This window comes from Haliotis cracherodii, unplaced genomic scaffold (genome assembly GCF_022045235.1).
Source record: "Haliotis cracherodii isolate W230 unplaced genomic scaffold, xgHalCrac1.p SCAF_14, whole genome shotgun sequence".
Taxonomy (NCBI): domain Eukaryota; kingdom Metazoa; phylum Mollusca; class Gastropoda; order Lepetellida; family Haliotidae; genus Haliotis; species Haliotis cracherodii.
Window position 1 is genome coordinate 28,655,075 of NW_027266269.1, and position 25,021 is coordinate 28,680,095.

Consider the following 25,021-nt stretch of genomic DNA (forward strand, 5'->3'; position numbering starts at 1 on the left):
TCAGACGTTTACCACTTCGGTGAGCACGGGTATGGTGCTGACAAACCTAGAAACATAATCGGGGCAAACCGGGATTCGAACCCACAATCATAGGTTTCTGGCGTGCCCAAGGGACGCAACTCTGCACAGCGACTCGCGGCGCCTTAGACGACTTGGCCACCCATGCCCCCAGTTCATAGTGAAGAAGTTAATTATGTATTAAGGTATTTCACTGCCACTAGCCTACGACTTTCAGGTTCTTTCATGACAGGGCATTATTTGTATTGTTTTTAAAGTTTTTATTAAACCTTTTCAAAGTGTACACATGTTTGTGCTTGATAACGTAGGTTTTACCAACCACTGTCTTGAATTTTAATAGGTACAGCTTCCGTGGTAATGAGGTGTTAAAGCATTGTGCCGCAATAACATTGTTGCTATATCTCCAGGGGAAGCCAGTTTGGGATGTTAAATTGCATTTCGTTATTTCTTACTATAGACCGCCTCCGTGGTCTAGTGGTAGAGCGTCCGCCGGGAGAGCGAAAGGTCCGGGGTTCGATCCCCGGCCGCGTCATACCAAAATACGTTAAAAGATGGTACTTGTTGTTACCCTGTCTGGCGCTCGGCGTTAAGGGGCTAAAACAAGGACTGGTCAGTATATACTGTGTCTAAGTGGGGTATTCACGTTAAACTGCGGCATGGTATCTCAGTGAGCTAGCGCTATAAATCGCCATCAGTCCGGACTAGTACAAGCAGCCACACACACGTGCATGCACGTTGCTATATAAGTGCAATAATTTTGGACGCGACGCTAAACCCATTTTTCTTACTATAGTTTGAGAAAACACAAGAACGCCTCTTTTGCTAGTCCGTACTTGTGCCAAGGTCACCTACCACTCCTTCATACGTTACGTCCTGGCTGTTCAAGTAGAAGAACTCTTGTGACGTCCGCATTCTTACGAGGTGGGGGTTCTTGGCTGTGGCGTCATCAAACGTGCCGTGTTCGATTGGGCGAAATGAACAGTTGCCGATCAGCGGATCAATGACATAAGCCACGCCTTCAAACAGAAAAGTTCACATTGTCAAGATCACAGATAATCTTGTATATTTTAATTATATGTTAGTACTTCAGATAGATGTATTACGGTATGGTTACATTAGTATATTAAGCTTAGCGAGTTGTTTTTAGATATTGTCAGGTAATACTATGGGAACAGGTTAGGTTCAGGTTCAGGTACGGCTGATAGCTGGGGAGTTAATTGGTGTAACAATAGGGAGGTCAGGGGTAGCTTGGGCTTTGGGGTCAGTTTAAATAGCGGGGCAGGGTAATAATTTGTACAGTCAGCCAGAATCAGCATGGTCATGTAAGGCATGGACTAATATTGTGGGAGACTTCTACTCTGGTTGGCGTAAGTTTTTACATTTATTGTTTCATGTTGAATTGTATTTTAGAGGATAGAATTTTGAATTATGTATTTTTTCCAAACGTAATTATATACACATATTGATGGTAATAGCGTAAAGCCACTGTAACAAATAACCACAACATGATCAAAGTATAAACAGTTCAACTCAGTAATATGTAAATCGGAGTATTGGTGCATGGCTGTATGTATTGTGAGGTAGTGACACATACCTCAGTGACTGTAATTGCGTATATTACATTGTAGTGTCCCGGAACTGGCCGGTTAACCTTAGAGTGCGTAGGAGGGAAGAACCTCCGATATTACGTAGGAGGAAGTAATAACCTCCAACATCACGTAAGGAGAGAAGTTCTCCGACCCAACGTAAGGAGAGAAGTATCTTCGTCTCCGTGGCACATCGTAGGATGAAAACAGCCGTGGCATCCATGTAAACAGGCACCCCTAACTCCGTGGGGACAACATCGCCTGGGTGGAAAGATCACCATTCGTTATTACGAGGAAGAATTCTCGTATGAACTGCTCAATAACATCACAGATTCTAAAGTTCTGTATAGAACTGTTGTGACAGTGACAGTGGAGTGGCTTTGTATCTTTTGGTTGTTTTTTTTTGTGGTTGTGTGTTGTTGTTGTATATATATACACACACAAAGTTTTACTGTGTATTAGTTGTGTTATTCTTAGAACATCTGTATTAGTGTTAGTATTTTTAGAAGTAGACTATTAGTATTAGGATAGTGTATCGTGATAGTTGTATTGTTAGTAGGAGATAGTTGTATTATTAGTAGTAGACATTTGTACTGTTAGTATTAAGATATTAGTATTAGTAGTAGGTGGTAGTATTGTTATTGGTAGGAGAAGCTAGTTTAGTTAGTTGTGTTAGTTAATTTGGTATTAGTTTGAATTTAGATATTGTTATTGGGATTTAAAATTACTTTAAGGGAGGGAATAAATCTGTATTACAATCTCATTTGTGTTTGTGGTTGATTCAATACGTGACATTTTGGTGGCAGCGGTGGGATATTTAATTATTGTCACTTTTGAATTAACTCAGACCATCATTCTATGAGAGATTAGGAGTTACTTCCTTGATGGTTTATCCTTGTAGTATTTGTTTGGCCAGAGGTGTGATAGGACCTCCGGCACCACTTCTACATCCTTGAGTGTTCGAGTTAGAATCAAGGTTGGTAGGGTGTATTTCATTTATTGGTCAGATTAGGCTATTGGTTGGAATTTTATATTTTTGGGTTCCATTCTATGCATGAATGTACTTTTGTATAGTCTAAGTTCCTATTGGTAGCATTCATTATTCACAGTTGTCCAAGACTAAGCCTGCTGGGTTTAACTGTACTTGTACTTCATACTATCACCATATAGCTAGATATGGATCTTGAAAAGATTATCAAATTGGGTCAGAGTTTAGGGTATGAGCAAAATGATTTGAGGACGTTTGTAAAAGAACAAACTGAGTTAGAGAGAGAGAAAGAGAAGGAAAAGTTGGAAAGAGAGGAAAGAGCAAGGGAGCGGGAAATCAAGAAATTAGAATTGGAGGAGAGAAAGGAGAGAGAAAAGTTAGAATGGGAGAAAGAAAAATTAGAATTGGAGGAGAGAAAAGAGAGAGAAAAGTTAGAATGGGAGAAAGAAAAATTAAGAGTGCAATCAGAGGAAAGAATAGAATTAGCCAAGTTAGAAAAGAGTTATGCTGGAAATTATGAAGGACAGGTAGGAGAGAAACAATCAGGTGCTGCACCTAAGATACCTAAGATACCTAAGATACCTAAGATGCCTAAGATGCCTCCGTTTGAAGACCGCAATGACAACATTGATGCATATCTTCAACGGTTTGAACGGGTAGCTGTAGCACAAGGTTGGAAGCCTTGTCATTGGGCAGCATATCTTTGTACGCTACTAAAAGGTAAGGCTTTGGAAGTATACTCCAGATTAAGTGTAGATGACGCAGAAGATTATACTGCTGTTAAGACTGCATTGCTAAAACGCTATGAAATGACAGAGGATGGATTTCATCAGAAATTTAGAACTGCTAAAACTGATACAGGTGAGATATTCACACAGTTTGTAGTTAGAATTGAGAACTATTTCAACAGATGGATTGAGCTTAGTGGTACTCAAAAGACTTTTGAAGGTGTGAAAGATTTATTGTTGCGTGAACAGATTTTAAATGTAACTGGAAGGGATCTTAGTATATTCTTGAAAGAGAGAAAACCAAAAGATGCTATGGAAATGGCCAGACTAGCAGAACAATTTATAGAAGCCAGAGGTACAGGTCCTGTTAGATATGGTAAGCAAGGTAGTTTTGGTCAACATGACAAAACAGAGGTCCGAGGTAAACCAGGAGAGAACAAGGCGCCAGGTGGTACAAAACCCAAACCATTTATTCCTATTAAAGAAAGGACATGTTACAACTGTAGTCAAATTGGACATTTGGCAGCACAGTGTAAGAAACCCAAATATAACGTGGCAAGTATCCAAGTAAGTGAATACACCAGTAACGTGTCTGCAGTCCTTCCAGATGGTATAGATGTTGAGGCAAGAATACCTGAAGTTGTAGATGCCACAACTTCAGAGAGGGTGAGTGAACCAGATGTAGCCTCAGGAAGCATGTTTACTACAGACCACAACATGCCTATTCACAAGGGAAAGGTAAATGGCAAGCCAGTGGATGTCCTGAGAGACAGTGGCTGTACTGGCGTAATAGTGAGGAGGTCAAAGGTAGAGGATGAATGTTTGTCCTCAGAAACACAATCTTGTAAGTTGGCTGATAGTAGGGTGCTAATACTTCCCGTAGCATGGATTACCGTGGACACACCCTTTTATACTGGAAAGGTAAGAGCTGCATGTATGGACACACCACTCTGTGACCTGATATTAGGCAATATTCCAGGAGTGAGAGAACCAAGCGATCCAGATCAGATGTGGGATAAGGATGATATTCACATGGTAAGTGCTGTGGAAACAAGAGGCCAAAGAAGAGTAAGACAAGAAGGCATGAAACCACTGAAGGCACTGAAACCTGTGGGGCTGACATTGAGTCGAGGTGAGTTCATTACCCAGCAACAACAGGATTCCAGTTTGGACAAAGTCAGGAAATTAGTGGAGGAAGGGAAAATTAGGGAGACCAGGCATAGTACTTCCTCTTACTATATTGAGAATGATATGCTCTATAGGAAGCATACCTTCACCAAGTTTGACAAGGGTAAGCAAGTTGTACAGGCAGTTGTACCAGTCGGGCTGCGTACCCAAGTGATGAAAGTAAGCCATGAAGCATTGATGGGAGGGCACCTTGGAATCAAAAAGACTTTAGATCGGGTTATGTCTCAGTTTTATTGGCCAGGAATAATGGGTGATGTTAGAAGACATGTGCTGTCCTGTGATATTTGTCAACGCACAACCCCCAAGGGCAAGGTAAGAAGAATACCACTAGGACAAATGCCATTAATCGAAGTACCATTTGAGAGAATAGCCGTTGACCTGATAGGCCCGTTGTATCCTGTCACTGACAAAGGTAATAGGTATCTTTTGACGGTAGTTGACTATGCAACCAGATACCCAGAGGCAGTACCTTTGCCAAGGATTGAAACTGAGTATGTTGCTGAAGCTCTTTTCGAAATATTCAGTAGAGTAGGTATCCCCAAGGAGATCTTGACGGACATGGGAGCCCAGTTCACTTCAGGTGTAATGAAGGAGGTAAGTAGATTATTATCCTTGCATCAGCTAACTACTACCCCATATCATCCAATGTGTAATGGCCTTGTGGAAAAATTCAACGGTACTCTGAAGACAATGTTGAAACGAATGTGTGCAGAACGGCCATATGACTGGGACAGGTATGTAGCTGCTTTGTTATTTGCATACCGAGAAGTACCTCAAGAGAGTTTGGGATTTGCTCCCTTTGAACTACTGTACGGGCGTACAGTTAGAGGGCCAGTGCAGATTCTCAGAGAAATCTGGACTAAAGACATACAAAATCCTGAGGTAAGAACTACTTATGAGTATGTGTTAGATTTGCAAAACCGACTGGAAGATACTATTCATATAGCACAACAAGAACTAAAAAAAAAATCAGGTAAGTACAAAAAGTTCTTTGATGCAAAATCACAAGCACGGAAAATGAAAATAGGTGACAAAGTGTTACTTCTGTTACCTACCGATTCCAACAAACTCCTACTCCAGTGGAAAGGACCATATGAAATCTTGGAGGCCTTTGGTATTGGCAATTACAGAATACAGGTAGGTAATAAGACTAAAACCTATCATGCAAACCTACTGAAAAAGTACATTGACCGAGAGGAGATCAAGGACACAACTGTATGTGACGTCAGCATAGCTCACCTGATGTATGCTAGCGCCGGGCTAGTAGATGTCAAAGCGGAAGAGGTAAGTATGTTAGACATAGTTTCACCTGCGCTAGTTTCAAAAGAAACATATCAGGATGTAGACATTTCCAAGGACCTGACAGAAGAACAACAAATTGAGGTGAGAGAGCTCGTAAGTGAATTCAGGGATGTGCTGAGTGATTTACCAGGGAAGGTAGACTGTATGCAGTATAAGATCAAGTTGACATGCAATGAGCCTATAAGATCCAAACCATATCCGCTTCCACATCACATGAGGGACGTTGTCGCCAAAGAGATACAATCAATGTTAGATATGGGGGTGATAGAACCCTCTCACTCACCATATGCTTCCCCCATTGTACTTGTGAAGAAGGCTGATGAGACTTACAGATTTTGTACCGATTTTCGCAAGTTGAATCAAGTAACGGTCTTTGATGCAGAACCAATTCCATTAGCCGATTCCGTATTTGCAAGGCTTCGACACTGTAAGTACCTAACCAAAATTGATGTGAGCAAGGCATATTGGCAGATCCCAATGGAAGAGAGTAGCAAAGAACTGACGGCCTTTATAACCCCTGATGGGTTATACCAATGGAAGGTGATGCCATTTGGAGTAGTCAACGCACCAGCAGTATTTTCCCGACTCATGAGGCAAGTATTACATAGCATACCTAACACTGACAACTACATAGACGACATCATAGAAGGAACAGAGGAATGGTCACCTCATGTGGTAAGTCTGAGAGACATATTTACAAGGTTAAGGCAATTTCATCTTACAGCTCGACCATCAAAGGTAAAAATAGGATACAAACAGTTGGAGTTTTTGGGACACAGGGTTGGGAGTGGCCTAATTCAGCCGGAGGGTAAGAATGTGGAGAAAATCCTAAATGTTGAACGACCACAAACTCAGAAACAGGTCAGAGCTTTGCTAGGATTAACTGGGTACTACCGGAAATTCATCCCAAATTATGCAGCCATAGCAGTGCCTCTGACTGATCTTACCAAGAAGGGCAAATCAAACAAGGTAATATGGACAGAGAGTCAAGAGTTAGCTTTCACGACGTTGAAAACACACATGTCAAGTTTTCCAATCTTGAAACTGCCAGACTTGGAGAAAACATTCCTAGTAAGAAGTGATGCTTCTGACGTCGGAATCGGAGCTGTTCTTTTACAAGAACAGGAAGGTGAGCGGTTTCCAATAATGTACGTGAGTCGAAAGATGGCAGAACGTGAGAGGGCGTACTCTACCATAGAAAAGGAGTGTTTGGCAATAGTATGGGCAATACAGAAGTTAGAAAGATATCTGTATGGGCGGGAGTTCATTCTTGAAACGGACCATCAGCCCTTAGTATGGATGACCAAAGCCAAGTTGACCAATGGACGAGTGATGAGGTGGGCTCTAACTTTACAACCTTACAGGTTTCTGATCCGTGCAATCAAGGGGATTGAGAATGTGGGAGCTGACCTCTTGAGCCGGTGTTCGCCCTAGTCACACTGTGTGCATAGCAGTATGTAAATAATGCATTTTTCAGCATCATAGTGAAGATATGACAGTCATTACTTTCTGTGTATTATTGTTGTCATTGTGTATATATATGGTTTTGTATTAGATAATGTCTTTAAAAGACGTTAGGACAAAGTTATATGTGATCTTGTTTGTTATATAATTGTGCTCAGGTACAATTAACTTAAGTGGGGAGGTGATGTCAAGATCACAGATAATCTTGTATATTTTAATTATATGTTAGTACTTCAGATAGATGTATTACGGTATGGTTACATTAGTATATTAAGCTTAGCGAGTTGTTTTTAGATATTGTCAGGTAATACTATGGGAACAGGTTAGGTTCAGGTTCAGGTACGGCTGATAGCTGGGGAGTTAATTGGTGTAACAATAGGGAGGTCAGGGGTAGCTTGGGCTTTGGGGTCAGTTTAAATAGCGGGGCAGGGTAATAATTTGTACAGTCAGCCAGAATCAGCATGGTCATGTAAGGCATGGACTAATATTGTGGGAGACTTCTACTCTGGTTGGCGTAAGTTTTTACATTTATTGTTTCATGTTGAATTGTATTTTAGAGGATAGAATTTTGAATTATGTATTTTTTCCAAACGTAATTATATACACATATTGATGGTAATAGCGTAAAGCCACTGTAACAAATAACCACAACATGATCAAAGTATAAACAGTTCAACTCAGTAATATGTAAATCGGAGTATTGGTGCATGGCTGTATGTATTGTGAGGTAGTGACACATACCTCAGTGACTGTAATTGCGTATATTACATTGTAGTGTCCCGGAACTGGCCGGTTAACCTTAGAGTGCGTAGGAGGGAAGAACCTCCGATATTACGTAAGAGGAAGTAACAACCTCCAACATCACGTAAGGAGAGAAGTTCTCCGACCCAACGTAAGGAGAGAAGTATCTTCGTCTCCGTGGCACATCGTAGGATGAAAACAGCCGTGGCATCCATGTAAACAGGCACCCCTAACTCCGTGGGGACAACATCGCCTGGGTGGAAAGATCACCATTCGTTATTACGAGGAAGAATTCTCGTATGAACTGCTCAATAACATCACAGATTCTAAAGTTCTGTATAGAACTGTTGTGACAGTGACAGTGGAGTGGCTTTGTATCTTTTGGTTGTTTTTTTTTGTGGTTGTGTGTTGTTGTTGTATATATATACACACACAAAGTTTTACTGTGTATTAGTTGTGTTATTCTTAGAACATCTGTATTAGTGTTAGTATTTTTAGAAGTAGACTATTAGTATTAGGATAGTGTATCGTGATAGTTGTATTGTTAGTAGGAGATAGTTGTATTATTAGTAGTAGACATTTGTACTGTTAGTATTAAGATATTAGTATTAGTAGTAGGTGGTAGTATTGTTATTGGTAGGAGAAGCTAGTTTAGTTAGTTGTGTTAGTTAATTTGGTATTAGTTTGAATTTAGATATTGTTATTGGGATTTAAAATTACTTTAAGGGAGGGAATAAATCTGTATTACAATCTCATTTGTGTTTGTGGTTGATTCAATACGTGACACACATGCTATTTCAGTAATTTATAACCCATTAGGTTAGAATAGAAATCGTATGTGCACCACTGCAAATATCACTTTTCGCGCACCAGTGTAATGTTTCAGCCATCCGAACGGCATTGTTGACGCCATTCAAATCGTATTGTGACGTAAAGTCAGAATGACGTCACACTAGAAATGACGTCATAGCTGAAGATTGTTGACGTCATTCGACAAGAAGGATAAAGACATAGTGGGTAATATAGAAATTATTTTTAGTATTATTAATATTATTATTATTATTTTTTACACTCATTTGTGTCATACTGATTTTACGAAACTCGTGTTAGAATGCATGTATTAACCCTCTCTCTGGCTTGAAGAAATACTCGTTTCGTAAAATCAGTATGATTTGTTTGTTGTTTAACGCCGCACTCAGCAATATTCCAGCTATAACACGGCGGTCTGTAAATAATCTGGTCTGGGCGAAACAATCCAGTGATTGACATCATCAGCATCCACCTACGCCATTGGGAAACGATGACATCCATCAACCAAGTCAGCGAACCTGATCACACGATCCCGTTTTACGGCATGCATGGGTTTCTGAAGACCCATTCTATCCCGAATCTTCAGTATGAAACACATGTTCGTACAATAATCTCTATGTATGTATGATACGCTAATGTTGCATATGCTCACTTGAAAGAGGTATCACTGATGAGTTCGGAAAGGTATTTCGGTACTGTAAATCGTAAAATCAAAATGAATGAGTATTCACCGCGAGAACTAAATAGTTCTACTGGGGCCCTATGAAGAGGTGAGTGAGTGAGTGAGTGAGTGAGTGAGTGAGTGAGTTAGCTTTAACGCCACTTTCAACAGTATTCCAGTCATATCACGGCGTGTCAGCTTAATGTGTGAGGAAAGCCCGAAGTGATGCCGGTCTCAGACGTTTACCATTTCGGTGAAACCCACGAGCACGGGTATGGTGTTGACAAACCTAGAAACATAATCCGGGCGAACCGGGATTCGAACCCACAATCATAGGTTTCTGGCGTGCCCAAGGGACGCAACTCTGCACAGCGGATCGCGGCGCCTGTGACGACTGGGCCACCCGTGCCCCCTAAAAAGGTGAGTGAGTGAGTCCTTGAGGTTGGGTTAACGTCGCTTTGAACAATATTTCAGTTATTTCACAATTTGTCAGCTTGGTGTGGGAGAAAGGCCAGTTTTCAGGGACGCAACTCTGCAGAAAGATTTGCATCGCCTCAGGTGATGCCATCCGCGTACCCTCCAATATAGAACAGAATAGTTACATTGACTTGAACGGATACTGAACATTGAACTAGAATAACTTGCCTTTGCATGTGTTTGTGACGGGTGCCACCGGTGTGACAGGATACGCTCACCTGTTCGCGTACACCTGGTTTCAGCACTATCTGATGGTGATTCGTAAACACATGTTTATGATATAATCGGAATTGTACAATCGCCTCCACTTTCAGCTAGTTAGTTTACCTGTGTTGAAATCGTGGATCTCGGTCAATGGGTTGTAGCCATAGATGCTTGGCGTTGTGTGGGATGGTTTATACATAAACTTTGTCAGCTTCATACTTTGATCATAATATTCCTGGAAATGTAAAAAAGAACGCATTCCGGAAAAGGTCTCATTTAATAACCTGACATTATTTTTAATGAATACGTTATGCATAAGGATAAGCGAATGGAACGAAAGGGCACAGAGGATCGATTGAATCATGTTTAATGGTACCATGATACATGATATGTCTGGGAACTTGGCATTTCATTTTTATGTTCGCGATGAAGATTTTGGGCCGTTAATAGTAATTTTGTAATTCTTTTTTAAAACTCTGTTGCTACTATTGTGATAATCATCCATTGGGATTTCGGGTTAGATTCTATCACCAGCAACCTACAATACTGGTCGTAAGAGGCGACAAAATGAATAGGGCCATCAAGCTTGCTGAGTGGGACGTTGCGTATGATATAGTCATGCTTATGACATTGTCCAATGGGTATGCTTGTGATATTGTCGGGATCATATTATGATCAATCACAAATAGATTGTCTGGTCCAGATTGAAATATTGCTGAGTGCGGCGCTACACTGCCAACAAAAATAATTTTCATACCATACGTTTACAGTTGTCAGTATGTGTAAGACCTTTGTTTTTGAAAGTTATTTTATACCATATTGTTATATTTTGAATACAATATTGAAGATAATGATTTAAATCGATTCAAATAGTCTCGCGTGCGGTGACCATGCTGTCGATGAGGTGTCTGTGACAAAGTACTTGCCATCAGGACTCGTGAAGATCCGGGTTAGAATTGATCTTCAGCAACACATGATTGTCGTAAGAGGCAGCTGACAGGATCGGGTGGTCAGCCTCGCTGGTTTGGGTCATGCATGTCAGATCACAACTGTGTAGATCGATGCTCATGACGCCTGCCACTGGATTGTCTGATCCAGTTTTGAATATTTGATATGCCGTCATATAACTCGAATATCATGGTAAGGTGAGGTGACATTGGGTTTAACGTCGCGTCCAAGATTATTGCACTTATATAGCGACGTGCAAGCACGTGTTTCTGAGTTTCTGTTTCTGCTTGTACTAGTCCGGGCTGATGCCGATTTATAGTGCTAGCACACTGAGATACCATGCCTCAGTTTTACCATGAATACCCCACTCAGACACAATATACTGGCTCCGAGCCGACCAGTCCTTGTTTTAGCCCCTTAATGCCGAGCGCCAGACAGGGTAACAACAAGTACCATCTTTTAACGTCTTTTGGTATGACGCGGCCGGGGTTCGAACCCCGGACCTTCCCCTTTCCGGGCGGACGCTCTACCACTAGACCACGGAGGCGGTCTCGAATATTATGGATTGCGGCGTCCAATAACGAGCGAACAAACAAACTTACTTTCATAAAGGAGATCTGGGACCGGACGTTGTCCACAATTTCTATGATCAACGAGTACGCAGGCGCAACAACCGGAAGTGGCTTTGTATTCTTCCGCCCAGGACAGGAAATACCGTTTGGTGTCTAATGGAGAAGTTAAACCACATGAAGTCGAACTCGGACAATCCGATAAACAATTAAAAAATCAAAACAATAACCAACAACCGAAATGGTTTGGTAATCCCAATGTACTGAGGTTAACCTCAGACCTTTACTATATCACAAAGATAAAGAAATATTTTCACAGATCAATGGAAACGAATTTTTATCCGGAATATGGGTTCTAAATGATATACAATGCCCACACATATAATATCTCCTTTTCGATAGACTACAATACTATAATAAACTGGCTAGGGCAGAATATTGCGGAAATTAAGAAATTTTGATATTACTACTGTACAAGTTTTTTCAACGTGAAAAATTTCAAATTCACGAAACTGAAATGTTTTATCTTCCTTTAACCGTTTATATTTCGTGTTGGATATACATCGGTATTCTTAACCTATGGAGAAGCATATTTCATTCCGAGTTCAATCTTAAAAAATATACTTCAAGGGTTGTAAAATATTACATCATTATCACACATCTTACTTCAAAGTTTTGTGGATCCTCGATGTAGGGTTTAAAGTGTAGAAAGTCGTAGTAGTGTTCAAAGTCGTAGGGGGAACCGTTCTTCGTGCGTCGTCCCCGTACATGGACCCTGACTGGCGTCGAGGGGACGGCGAGAGCGGTTTCCCAGTTTAAAGGATCTAGGTTATAAATCAGTGTTTGTTTGTTTGTTTGTTTGTTGTTTAACGCTGCACTCAGCAGTATTCCAGCAATATGACGGCGGTCTGTAAACAATCGAGTCCAGTGATTGACATCATAAGCATCCATCCACGCAATTGGGATCGATGACTTGCTTCAACCAAGTCAGAGAGCCTGACCACCCGATCCCGATAGTCGCCTCTCACGACAAGCGTTGTCGCCTTTTACGGAAAGCATGGCTTGCTGAAGACCTATTCTGACCCGGGTCTTCACAGGTAAATGAATCAGTGAGTGAGTTAGGTTTGCGACGTTGTTAATAATATATCAGATTCATCACGTGTGACATATTTGAGCCTCACCAACAAAATGTGACATGTCAAACCTCACTCGGCAGCAGAGTGTGACATGTCAAACCTCACCTGGCAGTAGGGTGTGACATGTCAAAACCTCACCTGGCAGTACAGTGCGACATGTCTGAACCTCACCTGGCAGTACAGTGTGACATGTCAAAACCTCACCTGGCAATAGGGTGTGACATGTCTAACCTTCACCTAGGAGTACAGTGTGACATGTCAAACCTCACCTGGCAGTACAGTGTGACATGTCTAAACCTCACCTGGCAGTACAGTGTGACATGTCTAAACCTCATCTGGCAGTACAGTGTGACATGTCAAAACCTCACCTGGCAGTAGGGTGTGACAAGGCTGAACCTCATCTGGCAGTACAGTGTGACATGTCAAAACCTCATCTGGCAGTAGGGTGTGACATGTCAAAACCTCACCTGGCAGTAGGGTGTGACATGTCTAAACCTCATCTGGCAGTACAGTGTGACATGTCTAAACCTCATCTGGCAGTACAGTGTGACATGTCAAAACCTCACCTGGCAGTAGGGTGTGACATGTCTAAACCTCATCTGGCAGTACAGTGTGACATGTCTAAACCTCATCTGGCAGTACAGTGTGACATGTCAAAACCTCACCTGGCAGTAGGGTGTGACATGTCAAAACCTCACCTGGCAGTAGGATGTGACATGTCAAAACCTCACCTGGCAGTAGGGTGTGACATGTCTGAACCTCACCTGGCAGTAGGGTGTGACATGTCAAAACCTCACCTGGCAGTAGGGTGTGACATGTCTAAACCTCATCTGGCAGTACAGTCTGACATGTGTGGACCTCACTTGAAAGCCCAGCATGACATATCTGAATCTCACGTGGGAGTACATTCTGACTTGTCTTAACTTCTTCTGGGAGTAAAGTGTGATTTGTCTAAACCTCACCTGGGAGCCCAGCATGACATGTCTGAACGTCACATCAGAAGCATCAAGCAAGACATCTAATCCTCATCTGAGAAGTACCACGTGGTATATCTGGACAGTACACTCAAACTATGTCAGATCAGAAGCATCACGTGACATACGGTAACCTTACCTGAGAAGTACCACGTGACATTCATGGTGGCGTCCATGCCTGCCCAGTACAGACAGGAGTACCACTTCTGCACATTGATGCCGCGCACGACGTCGGCCCCCTGGAACACCTCCACGGTGTTTGCCTCGCCGAAGTGCAGGGCGCCGCTAGCGGAGAAGATGTGACCCTGTCCGTTCTTACTCTGATAACCAAACAGGTACCTCTGACTGTTCTTCTGTAGGTCTTCCACATAGCAGAGGCCTAGATGGGGGAAAAGGAAATTCGATTTAAATTAATTTGCTGGTTACTCACTCACTCACCCACCCACCCGAACACCAACCCACCCACCAACCCACCCACCCACTCACCCACTCACTCACCCACCCAGACCCACTCACCCACCCAGACCCACTCACTCACTCACTCACTCACCAAGACCCACTCACCCAGACCCACTCACCCAGACCCACCCACCCAGACTCACTCACTCACTCACTCACTCACTCTCACCCAGACCCACCAACCCACACACCCATCCACTTACTCACTCACTCACTCACTCACAACCCAGACATGTCCTTAGAACTCTCACTTTTGTCTGGCAGTATGGAAATGAGTTCATTTGTGTCGTAGCTGTAGTAGGCCCACAACTTGACGCCGAAGTCGCTGACGCGCACTTCACCCCTGTTGTTGATGTCGTCGTAGTATTCGTGAACTTCTGTGGTAGTGTTGAGGTCGAGGAAGTTGCACTCTACGTGGACTTCAAACTGCTGGGGTAAAGATGGCCGAGTGTGTTGCTGACCTACAATGTATTATTGGACACTGGTCAATCGGACATACATGTAGGTCAGTGGAATAAACACAAACAGGTCACACAGATCAGTGAAACAAACACACAGTCGGACATAGGTCAGTGGAATAAACACAAACAGATCACACAGATCAGTGAAACAAACACACAATCGGACATATATACGTCAGTGGAATAAACACAAACAGGTCACACAGACACACACACAGACAGACACACTCATGCACACACACGGATCGTTTCTATCTCTGTCTCGGCTGTAACTAGGCTACGTGTCACTGGTAACTATAGGCAACCACTTACCATATGGAGTAGTGCAGATTGTTGTGTCTATGCCGGCCGCCGCTAGGTGGAGCAGACACAATGTGGCCAGCAGCACGTGCATTGTGTCAAGGTAGTCAGCAACGACAACTCTGCACAACATAACATAGACGAAGATGATGACAAATATGTAAAACAAACTTGGAATACGTCGACATTATTTCTAGAAATTATTAATAAATTAAATCTTTTCAGAATGATTATATTACCCTGGCATTAAAGTATAGCCATGTGTATATGTGGGCCAGGTTTATCAGCTAAAATGATCACTTTCGAATATATCTGCTGAAACATTTATTATTGAATTGAGGTGAAATGTGGTTTCCAGATCATTACACGTTTATAGCGACGTACATGCATGTAGGTATGTCTGCTTGTACTAATCCGGACTTATAAGAAATATTATCGATTGGTTTTAATGTTCAAATTTCATTTGTCATCACAGATGTTTCTTGAATGAACTCGTAGATGCATTGGTGTAACACCTATATATACTACTCATAAAATTATAATAAATAAATTACTAATATTTGTAACAAATACAATCTAACAATCTAAACAGTCCCAAAATGCAGGAAATAGCGTTTAAGAGCATCTAATCTTTTTAAATTTCTGGCATGCCCCCAAACCCGTCTGCTTCGCGCCCTCGTAACATTGGTTTTACTTACACTTAAAATTGTGCCCTTGTTGTGTTGTGTTATGTTGTATTGTATTCAAGATGTATTGTGTTGTATTGTATTGTACCTCCAGATGGTTGCTGTTCCTTTTGGCTAAGCGCTGTATTTTAACCTGTTTCTGTAAATAAGAAAGAGACTGAATGATATCTTTGTAAGGAAATTAAGACTTAAAGACACAATCTCACTCATTCTCTCTCTCCTCTCTCTCTCTCTCTTCCTCTCTCTCCCTCTCTCCCTCCCTCTCCCTCAATCTCCCCTCTCTCCCTCTCTCTCTCCCTCCCTCTCTCTCTCTCCTCTCTCTCTCCCACCCCTCTCTCAAACTCTCCCTCAATCTCTCTCCCTCCCCCTCTCTCTCTCACTCTCTCCCCCTCTCTCTCTCACTCTCTCTCTCACTCTCTCTCTCCCTCTCTCTCTCCCTCTCTCTCTCACTCTCTCTCTCCCTCTCTCTCTCTCACTCTCTCCCTCCCCCTCTCTCTCACTCTCCCTCAATCTCTCTCACTCTCCCTCGCCCTGCCCCTCTCGCTCTCCCCCTCTCGCTCTCCCCCTCTCTCTCTCACTCTCTCTCTCCCTCTCTCTCTCACTCTCTCCCTCCCCCTCTCTCTCACTCTCCCTCAATCTCTCTCTCTCCCTCTCCCTGCCCCTCTCACTCTCTCCCTCCCCCTCTCTCTCACTCTCTCCCTCTCCCTCTCTCTCACTCTCTCTCTCTCTCCCTCTACCTCTCTCTCCCTCTCTCTGTCCCTCTCCCCTCTCTCCCTCAATCTCTCTCCCTCAATCTCTCACTCTCTCTCTCCCTCTCTCTCTCACTCCCTCCCTCCCCCTCTCCCTGCCCCTCTCACTCTCTCCCTCCCCCTCTCTCTCACTCTCTCTCTCTCTCACTCTCTCTCTCTCCCTCTCTCCCTCCCCCTCTCTCTCACTCTCTCTCTCTCCCCCTCTCTCTCTCCCTCTACCTCTCTCTCCCTCTCTCTGTCCCTCTCCCCTCTCTCCCTCAATCTCTCTCCCTCAATCTCTCTCCCTCTCTCTCTCTCTGTCCCTCCCCCCTCTCCCTCTCTCTCTCTCTCTCTCTCTCTCTGTTGACCACATGTTAGAAGAGGTATAAAAGTCCATATCCCTATCGGAGTAGGTCTTTGTGTATATAATTACATATCTAGCTATCGGTTACATTCCTATCAGTATGAATATGTCAAAGTCTACACCACATGTATACCAATACTGTTATACGCTGACCTCTCACCAATACCTACATCCTATACAACTTCGCTCCAAACTTGAACATTTAGGAAAGTAAATTGACCTCTCTTGCTTTAATCATAACGGCCTTTCTGCAAATATGTATCAAAACTCACCTCGGCAAAGATGACCTCTCTGTTCACACGGCTACGAGAGTTATCTACCTTTGATACGACATAGTGCATATCGATGAAGATGGCATTATACTGAATACTTCGGGTTGCACGTGTGGTGGTTGACTGATAAATTCAGGGTTTATCTCTTCAAGGGAACGCAGAGGTACAGTGAATTACCGATATCGATGCGCTATCATTATCACATAACAATGAGTTCGCTTCAACATAGCAGGGGCGGTCGGGTAGCCTAGTGGTTAAAGCGTTCGCTCGTCACGCCGAAAACCCATGTTCGATTCCCGACATAGGTTCAATGTGTGAAGCCCATTTCTGGCGTCCCCCGCCGTGATATTGCTGGAATATTTCTAAAGGCGGCGTTAAACCATACCCACTCACTCACTCAACATTGCAAGTTGACTTCTTGCAGCAATATCAAACTGTCTTCACTCAGTATATCAATATGGGAAATCCAACCCGTGTTTTCGCACTGACAAGCGGACACATTAACCATCTGAGCTTATTTGACTAACGGCTCCTTTACGTTCCTGTTTGAAATTTAAACTGAAAATCTGTTCTCTTTGTAAGAATTATCAAAGCTAGTGTAGTGTGAATTAAAAGATGAGCGATGGGGTTGGCTATCAAATGATTGAGTGAATGCGTACGGTTAGCGCCGCTTTTAGCAATATTCCAGCAATATTTCACCAGTAATGGGCTTCACACATGGTACTCGAGGTATGGTACTGGGGAATCGAAAAACAACAACACCAAAAAAACACCCCCACCACCACCCCCACCCCCTCCCCCTAGTGGATGAAGCCTTCGCTGCTCATGTTTTATGACTGCAGTCTACAAAACGTTGTTTAGACCTGAAATGAGATGTGATTTTCTGACGTTATGACTGCTCTACATCGCGCTTGTTGTTTGTTTTGTTTTTTTGTTTTGGTTGTTTTTGTGGGCATTTTTTTATTTTTGCGGGGGGAGGGGAGAGGTCCGCGACTGCGTTACTGTCTATTATTGTGACTGCACCTTAATGGTATTATTTCATATATATTTAGCTGGGCTCTACATGGGACTGTTATCATCATTTCTATTCTGCTATACGTGGCGACAGCTTCACGACGCTCTACTTGAGTCCATGTTCATATCATAGGCGGAGAATATACGTTGTTATAAATGTTAAAAGGTTGCTGTAACCACTCTACCTGTAATCAGCTACAGAGGATGGGGCATTGAAGCAACCCTGTATCTTTCACTGACAGATAACGATATACCTGGACTTTATACATACTGCTATCTTCCTCGGTAACACGCTCCGCCGATAAATGGTGACCGAGGGTTTTCAATGTCCAAGGTAGGTAGAACTTATTAATAAATCATATTTAATACCTTGATTGCTACATTAACACAATTCTTCAAATGTGTATATAATACACGGTAGAAGGAAGGAATGTCGTTCTCTCTGACACAAAAGACAAGCCGGCGTTTGTATTCGGTGAGTCTTGTATTCCATGGTCTTCCATGCGATATCAAGTATTTGGAATGTCCAAATTAAAAAATATGTAGGTGAGAAACATTTAAACAGTTTTTGTCATCATTGTCCAGATGGGTAGACTGGCGTGATGTAGTATTTCAAAACAACATAAATTGAAGGATTGTATGGAGATATATACACTCTGATCAAAAGGGGTGTAGGTGTCGTTATCAAAGGGTACATACGTTGTCATTCATGTAGACATCAGCTGTTGTAGCTGATATACGGGGGCGAATACGTTGTTACAAACCTCCTATTGTTTATGATTAAAAAGGGTCGGTGGGATAGCCTAGTGGTTAAAGCGTTCGCTCGTGAGGTCGAAGACCCGGGTTCGATTCCTACACGGGTACAATGTGTGAATCCCGTCGTTTCTGGTGTCCCCCGCCGTGATATTGCTGGAATATTGCTAAAAGCGGCGTAAAACCACATTCACTCACACACTATGATTATAAAAAAATTGCATAAATTGTTATGATGAAAAGTAAACATATTTATTTAGGGATAAAATGAGCATGTGCTGTTATTACAAGATGATTACGTTAATATAAATAGGATATATGTCTTTTCGCTTATATAGTTTTACTGTCGTGGATAAATCTAAATATTGAGATGAGGGGTAATGTGTAGTGCTAAAATATGCCGATCACAGGGAAATGTATGATATGCTAAATAAAGTTATGCACATATTTATATTGTTGCATATGTTTTCTATAAGCATGACATCATTCGTAAAAACAAAAGGGACAATAAACGTTCCATAAACATGATAAATATCTGCTAAAAGAAGCGCCGATTGCACGATTCCGACAATGTCATAAGCATGTGTTTATGAATCACTATCAAATAGTGATGACACCCGGTGTTATGAATCACTATCAAATTGTGATAACACCAGGTGTTTCTGAATCACTATCCAATAGTAATGACACCAGGTGTTTATGAATCACTATTTGATAGTGATGACACCAGGTGTTTATGGCTCACTATCAAATAGTGATGACACCAGGTGTTTATGAATCGCTATCAAATAGTGATGACACCAGGTGTTTATGAATCACGTGGCCATTAATGTTGTTTGTACGTTATTATAAGGGGGTGTATATGTATGTTATTATGAAAATAAACGTTAAATCATTGTGGTGAAGGGGTGTACATGTTTGATTTAACACGTTGAAATATTGTTTTAAAAGGATGAATATGTTATTATAACGTTAAAGCATTGTTATAAAGGGACGTATATGTTATAAAAACGTTAACACGTTGTTACAAAGTTATGTATATGTCATAAAAACGTTAAAACATTGTTATAAAGGGATGTATGTGTTACTAGAAAAACGTTAAATCATTGTTATAAAGGGATGTATATGTTATCATAAAAAACGTTAAAGCATTGTTATAAAGGAATTATATGTTATAAAAACGTTTAAACATTGTTATAAAAGTGTATATGTTATTATAAAAACATTAAAGCATTGTTAAAAAGGGGCGAGTACATTGTATGCATGGTAGTGTATTAGTGGTTCCTTTGAGTTCATTATGACCGTAGTTTACTATAGATTTATTATTATCATGAATGTAATAAGTATAATCAGTTTGTCCATAACCTTACCTGCCTATCTTTACAGGTTGTATTGAATCTCACCAAGGTAAGTATACTAAGCTTTCGATGACATTGTAAGCGAAATAATTGGTTCTAACGTAATATAGAGTATAGTTACATCACACAGTTCCTCGTGAAGATCCACTTTAGAATTGATCTTCAGCAAACCCATGCTTGTCGTAAGAGGCGTCTTGTCTTGGTTGATGAATGTCATCTTATCCCAGTAGCGTAGAATATCACACTGACAAAAGGATCACTTACATAAAGTTTACATACAGTTCTTCAGCAACCCATGCCTACCGTAACAGTTGATTATGCTTGTCCTAAGAGACGACTAACGTGATCGGGGGGTCAGGCTCGCTGACTTGGTTGATGCATGTCATCATATCCCGATGGCGTAGATCGATGTTCATGATGTCAATCACTAGATTGTTTGGTTCAGACTCGATTATTCACAAACCGCCGTCATACAAATGTAATATTGCTGAGTGCGGCGTAAAACGTGAAACAACTACATAAAACCTTCACAGCGTGTGAGTGGTTTAACGCCGCCTTAAACAGTCTTCCAGTTATACCACGGCATTAGCTTGATGTGGGAGGAAAGCCCGAAGTGATGCAGATCTTAGACATTTAGATGTTATTTATTTATAATTTTAAGACCTTACATGTTTCATTGTAAAAAGAAATTATTAATATGTATAACGGGAATAGATCGCCACTCCCCTTGTAAGTGCCATGGACACTTCTTATAAATCCGGACGGTCGTGTAGCCTAGTGTTTAAAGCGTTCACTCGTCACGCCGAAGATCTGGGTTCGATTTACCACATGTGTACAATGTCTGAAGCGAGGTAAAACCACACTCACTCACTCCTATAAATCCGTTTACCTATATCAGTGAGTGAGTATGGTTTTACGCCACTTTTAACAATATTCCAGCAATATCACGGCGGGGACACCGGAAATGTGCTTCACACATTGTACCCATGTCGGGAATCGAACCGGGGCCATCGGCATGACGAGCGAACGCTTTAACCACTAGGCTACGCGACCGCCCCTTACCTATATCACATCTCGATACTAGTAAATACTGATACTGAATACAATTTTGATAAAAGTTTTCATTTTCATAAACCCATGATGTTATAATTATTTATTGCATTTTGTCTCGTGTTAATATATTGATTTAAATTAATTATACGAGGGATAGTCACGGTGCCCGTACTCACCTGTATGTTGTCACCTCCAATCTATCCCCGGTCGCAGCATATCAAATGACGCGAAAAGATGGTATTTGTTGTTACCCTGTCTGGCGCTCGGCATTAAGGGGCTAAAACAAGAACTGGTCGGCTCGGAGTCAGTATACTGTGTCTGAGAGGGGTATTCATGTTAAACTGCGGCATGGTATCTCAGCGAGCTGGCACTAAAAATCGGCATCAGTCCGGACTAGTACAAGCAGCCACACACACACACACACACACACACACACACACACACACACACGTGCATGCACGTCGCTATATAAGTGCAATAATCTTGGACGCGACGTTAAACCCTATTTCAACTCACCTCACCTCCTGGAGGAGAAAAATCAAGAACTGGTCGGCTCGGAGTCAGTATACTGTGTCTGAGCTGGATTATCCATGCTGGTCTGCGGCATCGTATCTCAGTGGGCTAGCACTGTAAATCCGGGGGGCGGTCAGGTAGCCTAGTGGTTAAAGCGTTCGCTCGTCACGCCGAAGACCCATGTTCGATTCCTGACATGGGTACAATGTGTGAAGCCCATTTCCGGTGTCCCCCGCCGTGATATTGCTGGAATATTGCTAAAAGCGGCGTAAAACCATACTCACTCACTTACTCACTCACTATAAATCGCGCAAAGACACATACACGATCATGCACGTCGCTACATAGGTTCAATAATCTTGAATGTGAATTTGAAAAAGCATTTCACCTCACCACCTGACATCAATCCGCCAATACCCATCTAGTACTGTAGAGAAGTGTATTACTGATTAACGATGTGTCGTTCAGATGCGTGTGTTGTTGATGCTGCTACTGTTGCCGCTGGCTAATGGTGACTTGGATACGAGTGTCTGTTCCCCGCTGCCACCTCAACCCCCAGCAGGTACGTCTACTACCACTACTACATGAAATAGCCATATACAAAATCGTTGATCTTCAGCAACCCATGCTTGTCGTAAGAGGCGACTAACGTGATCGGGCGGTCAGGCTTGCTGACTTAGTTGGTGCGTGTCATCGTATCCCAAGTGCATGGATCAATGCTCATGGCGCTCAATCACTGGATTGTCTGTTCCAGACTCGATTATTTACAGACCGCCGTCATAGAGCTGAAATATTGCGCCGTTAAACAACAAAGAAACAAACAAACATCCCAGCCTACGTAGACCGATGCTCATGATATTAATCACTGGATTTTTATGGTCCAGACTCGATAATTACAGACGGCTCATATGGTTCGAATATTGACGAGGGCGGCGTTAAACAACAAACAAAACAAATATCATATTTAGATATTTAAAAAAATGATGCATCGAAGTTTGGGACACGTGATATTGGTAACTCTTTTCATGTAGACAAAACAAAACAAATACGATTTAGGTGATGTTAAATGATGTTAAGTGATGTTAAGTGATGTTAAGTGATGTTAAGTGATGTTAAATGATGTTAAGTGATGTTAAGTGATGTTAAGTGATGTTAAGTGATGTTAAATGATGTTAAGTGATGTTAAATGATGTTAAGTGATGTTAAGTGATGTTAAATGATGTTAAGTGATGTTAAGTGATGTTAAATGATGTGAAGTGATGTTAAATAATGTTCAGTGATGTTAAATGATGTTAAATGATATTAAGTGATGTTAAGTGATGTTAAATGATGTTAAGTGATGTTAAATGATGTTAAGTGATGTTAAATAATGTTAAGTGATGTTAAGTGATGTTAAATGATGTTAAGTGATGTTAAGTGATGTTAAGTGATGTTAAGTGATGTTAAATGATGTTAAGTGATGTTAAGTGATGTTAAATGATGTTAAGTGATGTTAAGTGATGTTAAATGATGTTAAGTGATGTTAAATAATGTTAAGTGATGTTAAATGATGTTAAATGATATTAAGTGATGTTAAGTGATGTTAAATGATGTTAAGTGATGTTAAATGATGTTAAGTGATGTTAAATAATGTTAAGTGATGTTAAGTGATGTTAGGTGATGTTAAATGATGTTAAATGATGTTAAATGATGTTTCAGTGGTGGTAAGACCAGTCATCCCCAACACGTTTGAGGTTCACGTGGACTCTGTCATCGTCAACAAAAACATGACGACGGAGGTTCACGAACACTTCGATGACGTCAACAACAGAGGCATGATTGAACAGTATTCTTACAACGAGAAATACCTGGGTTATTACGACTACACCCACAACGAATTCATCGGGATGTTCCCTGATCAAGGTACGGTGCCCAATACCGATTACGTCCCTTGAAGAAAGGAGAGTGCAAGTGTTGCCCAATACCGAGTTACGTCCCTTGAACAGTCGAGAGTGCAAGCGTTGCCCAATACCGGGTTACGTCCCTTGAATAAAGGAGAGTGCAAGCATTGCCCAATATCGAGTTACGTCCCTTGAGTAAAGGGGAGTGCAAGCATTGCCCAATACCGAGTTACGTCCCTTGAGTAAAGGCGAGTGCAAGCGTTGCCCAATACCGAGTTACGTCCCTTGAGTAAAGGGGAGTGCAAGCATTGCCCAATACCGAGTTACGTCCCTTGAGTAAAGGCGAGTGCATGCGTTGCCCAATACCGAGTTACGTCCCTTGAGTAAAGGAGAGTGCAAGCTTTGCCCAATATCGGTAGTAGTTGCAGTAGTAGTAGCTGTAGTAGTAGCTGTAGTAGTAGTAGTAGTAGTAGTAGTAGTAGTAGCAGTGGTAGTAGTAGCAGCAGCCGCAGCAGTAGTATAGTAAAATAACAACGGCATTATTATTATTATTATTATTATTATTATTATTTACAGATTAAACTTAAGTCAGGCTGGTTAGGTTCATCATCAGCTTAGAGCCCTTGCCCCCTCTACACGCAGCCCAGACAGCGAATGGGACTTCTCCCAGGAAGCGCTGCCTTGTCAAACCGACTCAGAACTTTTCGGAGAATGTGAAGACTCCCCAACAATGCAGCCTTCTGTATTACCCAAATTGTCAGAAAGGCTGTATTCCTGGTAGCCATCCCGGGTACTCTCCCGATGTCAGTCAACAGATTGGGAGGTACCAAACCTAAGGCACTGAGAACAATGGGGACTCGGACTTGGGATGCAAGCGTGACATTTCGAAAGAGAGGTCCGCATATTCGCCATGTTTTAACTCAATCTTGTCAATCACATTAGTGTCAAAGGGGACAGAAAATTCAATGATATAAATGATTTCATTGGATTTATCAAAAAGGACAAGATCAGGCGAAGACGGTAATAAAATGATCGAGCTACACCATCATGTCGTTTAAGATACTGTGTTTGTGCCAAAGCTGGGCATCCACTGACAATGTGTTGGACAGTCTCATTAAATTCATTGCATAATCTACATTTCATATTTACATTTCGATGCAAAATCACACATTGACGGTTTCGAGTGGGAAGTGACTGGTCCTGAGCAGCTAACAGAAAGCCTTCAGTTTCACTTTTGAGGCCAGCCGACTACATCCAAGCTAGGACTCTGCAGGGTTGCTGATCTCAACACACTGAACATTTTCGCAATGCAGTGGTCGTTCAGATAGCCTCTCCTTGAAAATCCGAGTCCGGGCCGATTTGATATGGCACATGGCTTGGTTGACA

The 25,021-nt window shown here is 41.9% G+C and overlaps 3 protein-coding genes across 3 annotated transcripts in view; 2 read left to right on the forward strand and 1 right to left on the reverse strand.

Moving 5' to 3' along the window:
• The window catches only part of LOC139461162 (uncharacterized), a 31,756-nt gene extending 14,664 nt beyond the window's left edge, over nucleotides 1-17,092 (reverse strand). The window contains exons 1-9 of the mRNA XM_071242728.1: nucleotides 17,065-17,092; nucleotides 15,789-15,839; nucleotides 15,027-15,136; nucleotides 14,505-14,714; nucleotides 13,934-14,173; nucleotides 12,351-12,508; nucleotides 11,718-11,840; nucleotides 10,291-10,402; nucleotides 871-1,034 (exon numbers count right to left, since the gene is read on the reverse strand). Of these exons, the coding sequence (XP_071098829.1) occupies nucleotides 871-1,034; nucleotides 10,291-10,402; nucleotides 11,718-11,840; nucleotides 12,351-12,508; nucleotides 13,934-14,173; nucleotides 14,505-14,714; nucleotides 15,027-15,108 (1,089 nt within the window). The 5' untranslated portion in view covers nucleotides 15,109-15,136; nucleotides 15,789-15,839; nucleotides 17,065-17,092. The remainder of the gene's footprint in view (nucleotides 1-870; nucleotides 1,035-10,290; nucleotides 10,403-11,717; nucleotides 11,841-12,350; nucleotides 12,509-13,933; nucleotides 14,174-14,504; nucleotides 14,715-15,026; nucleotides 15,137-15,788; nucleotides 15,840-17,064) is intronic.
• Nucleotides 2,767-7,244, forward strand: LOC139461270 (uncharacterized). The gene has a single exon (XM_071242904.1). It carries the CDS (start codon nucleotides 2,781-2,783, stop codon nucleotides 7,242-7,244), a length of 4,464 nt encoding a protein of 1,487 aa, XP_071099005.1. The 5' UTR covers nucleotides 2,767-2,780.
• A 5,135-nt stretch (nucleotides 17,093-22,227) lies between the features above and the next one.
• LOC139461163 (uncharacterized) overlaps nucleotides 22,228-25,021 on the forward strand; it is a 29,023-nt gene continuing 26,229 nt past the window's right edge. Inside the window, exons 1-2 of the mRNA XM_071242730.1 lie at nucleotides 22,228-22,317; nucleotides 23,454-23,657. Of these exons, the coding sequence (XP_071098831.1) occupies nucleotides 22,239-22,317; nucleotides 23,454-23,657 (283 nt within the window). The 5' untranslated portion in view covers nucleotides 22,228-22,238. The remainder of the gene's footprint in view (nucleotides 22,318-23,453; nucleotides 23,658-25,021) is intronic.

What these genes read in the sequence shown, in the direction of transcription:
- LOC139461270 (XM_071242904.1), top strand. Translation starts at nt 2,781, where the DNA reads ATGGATCTTGAAAAGATTATCAAATTGGGTCAGAGTTTAGGGTATGAG.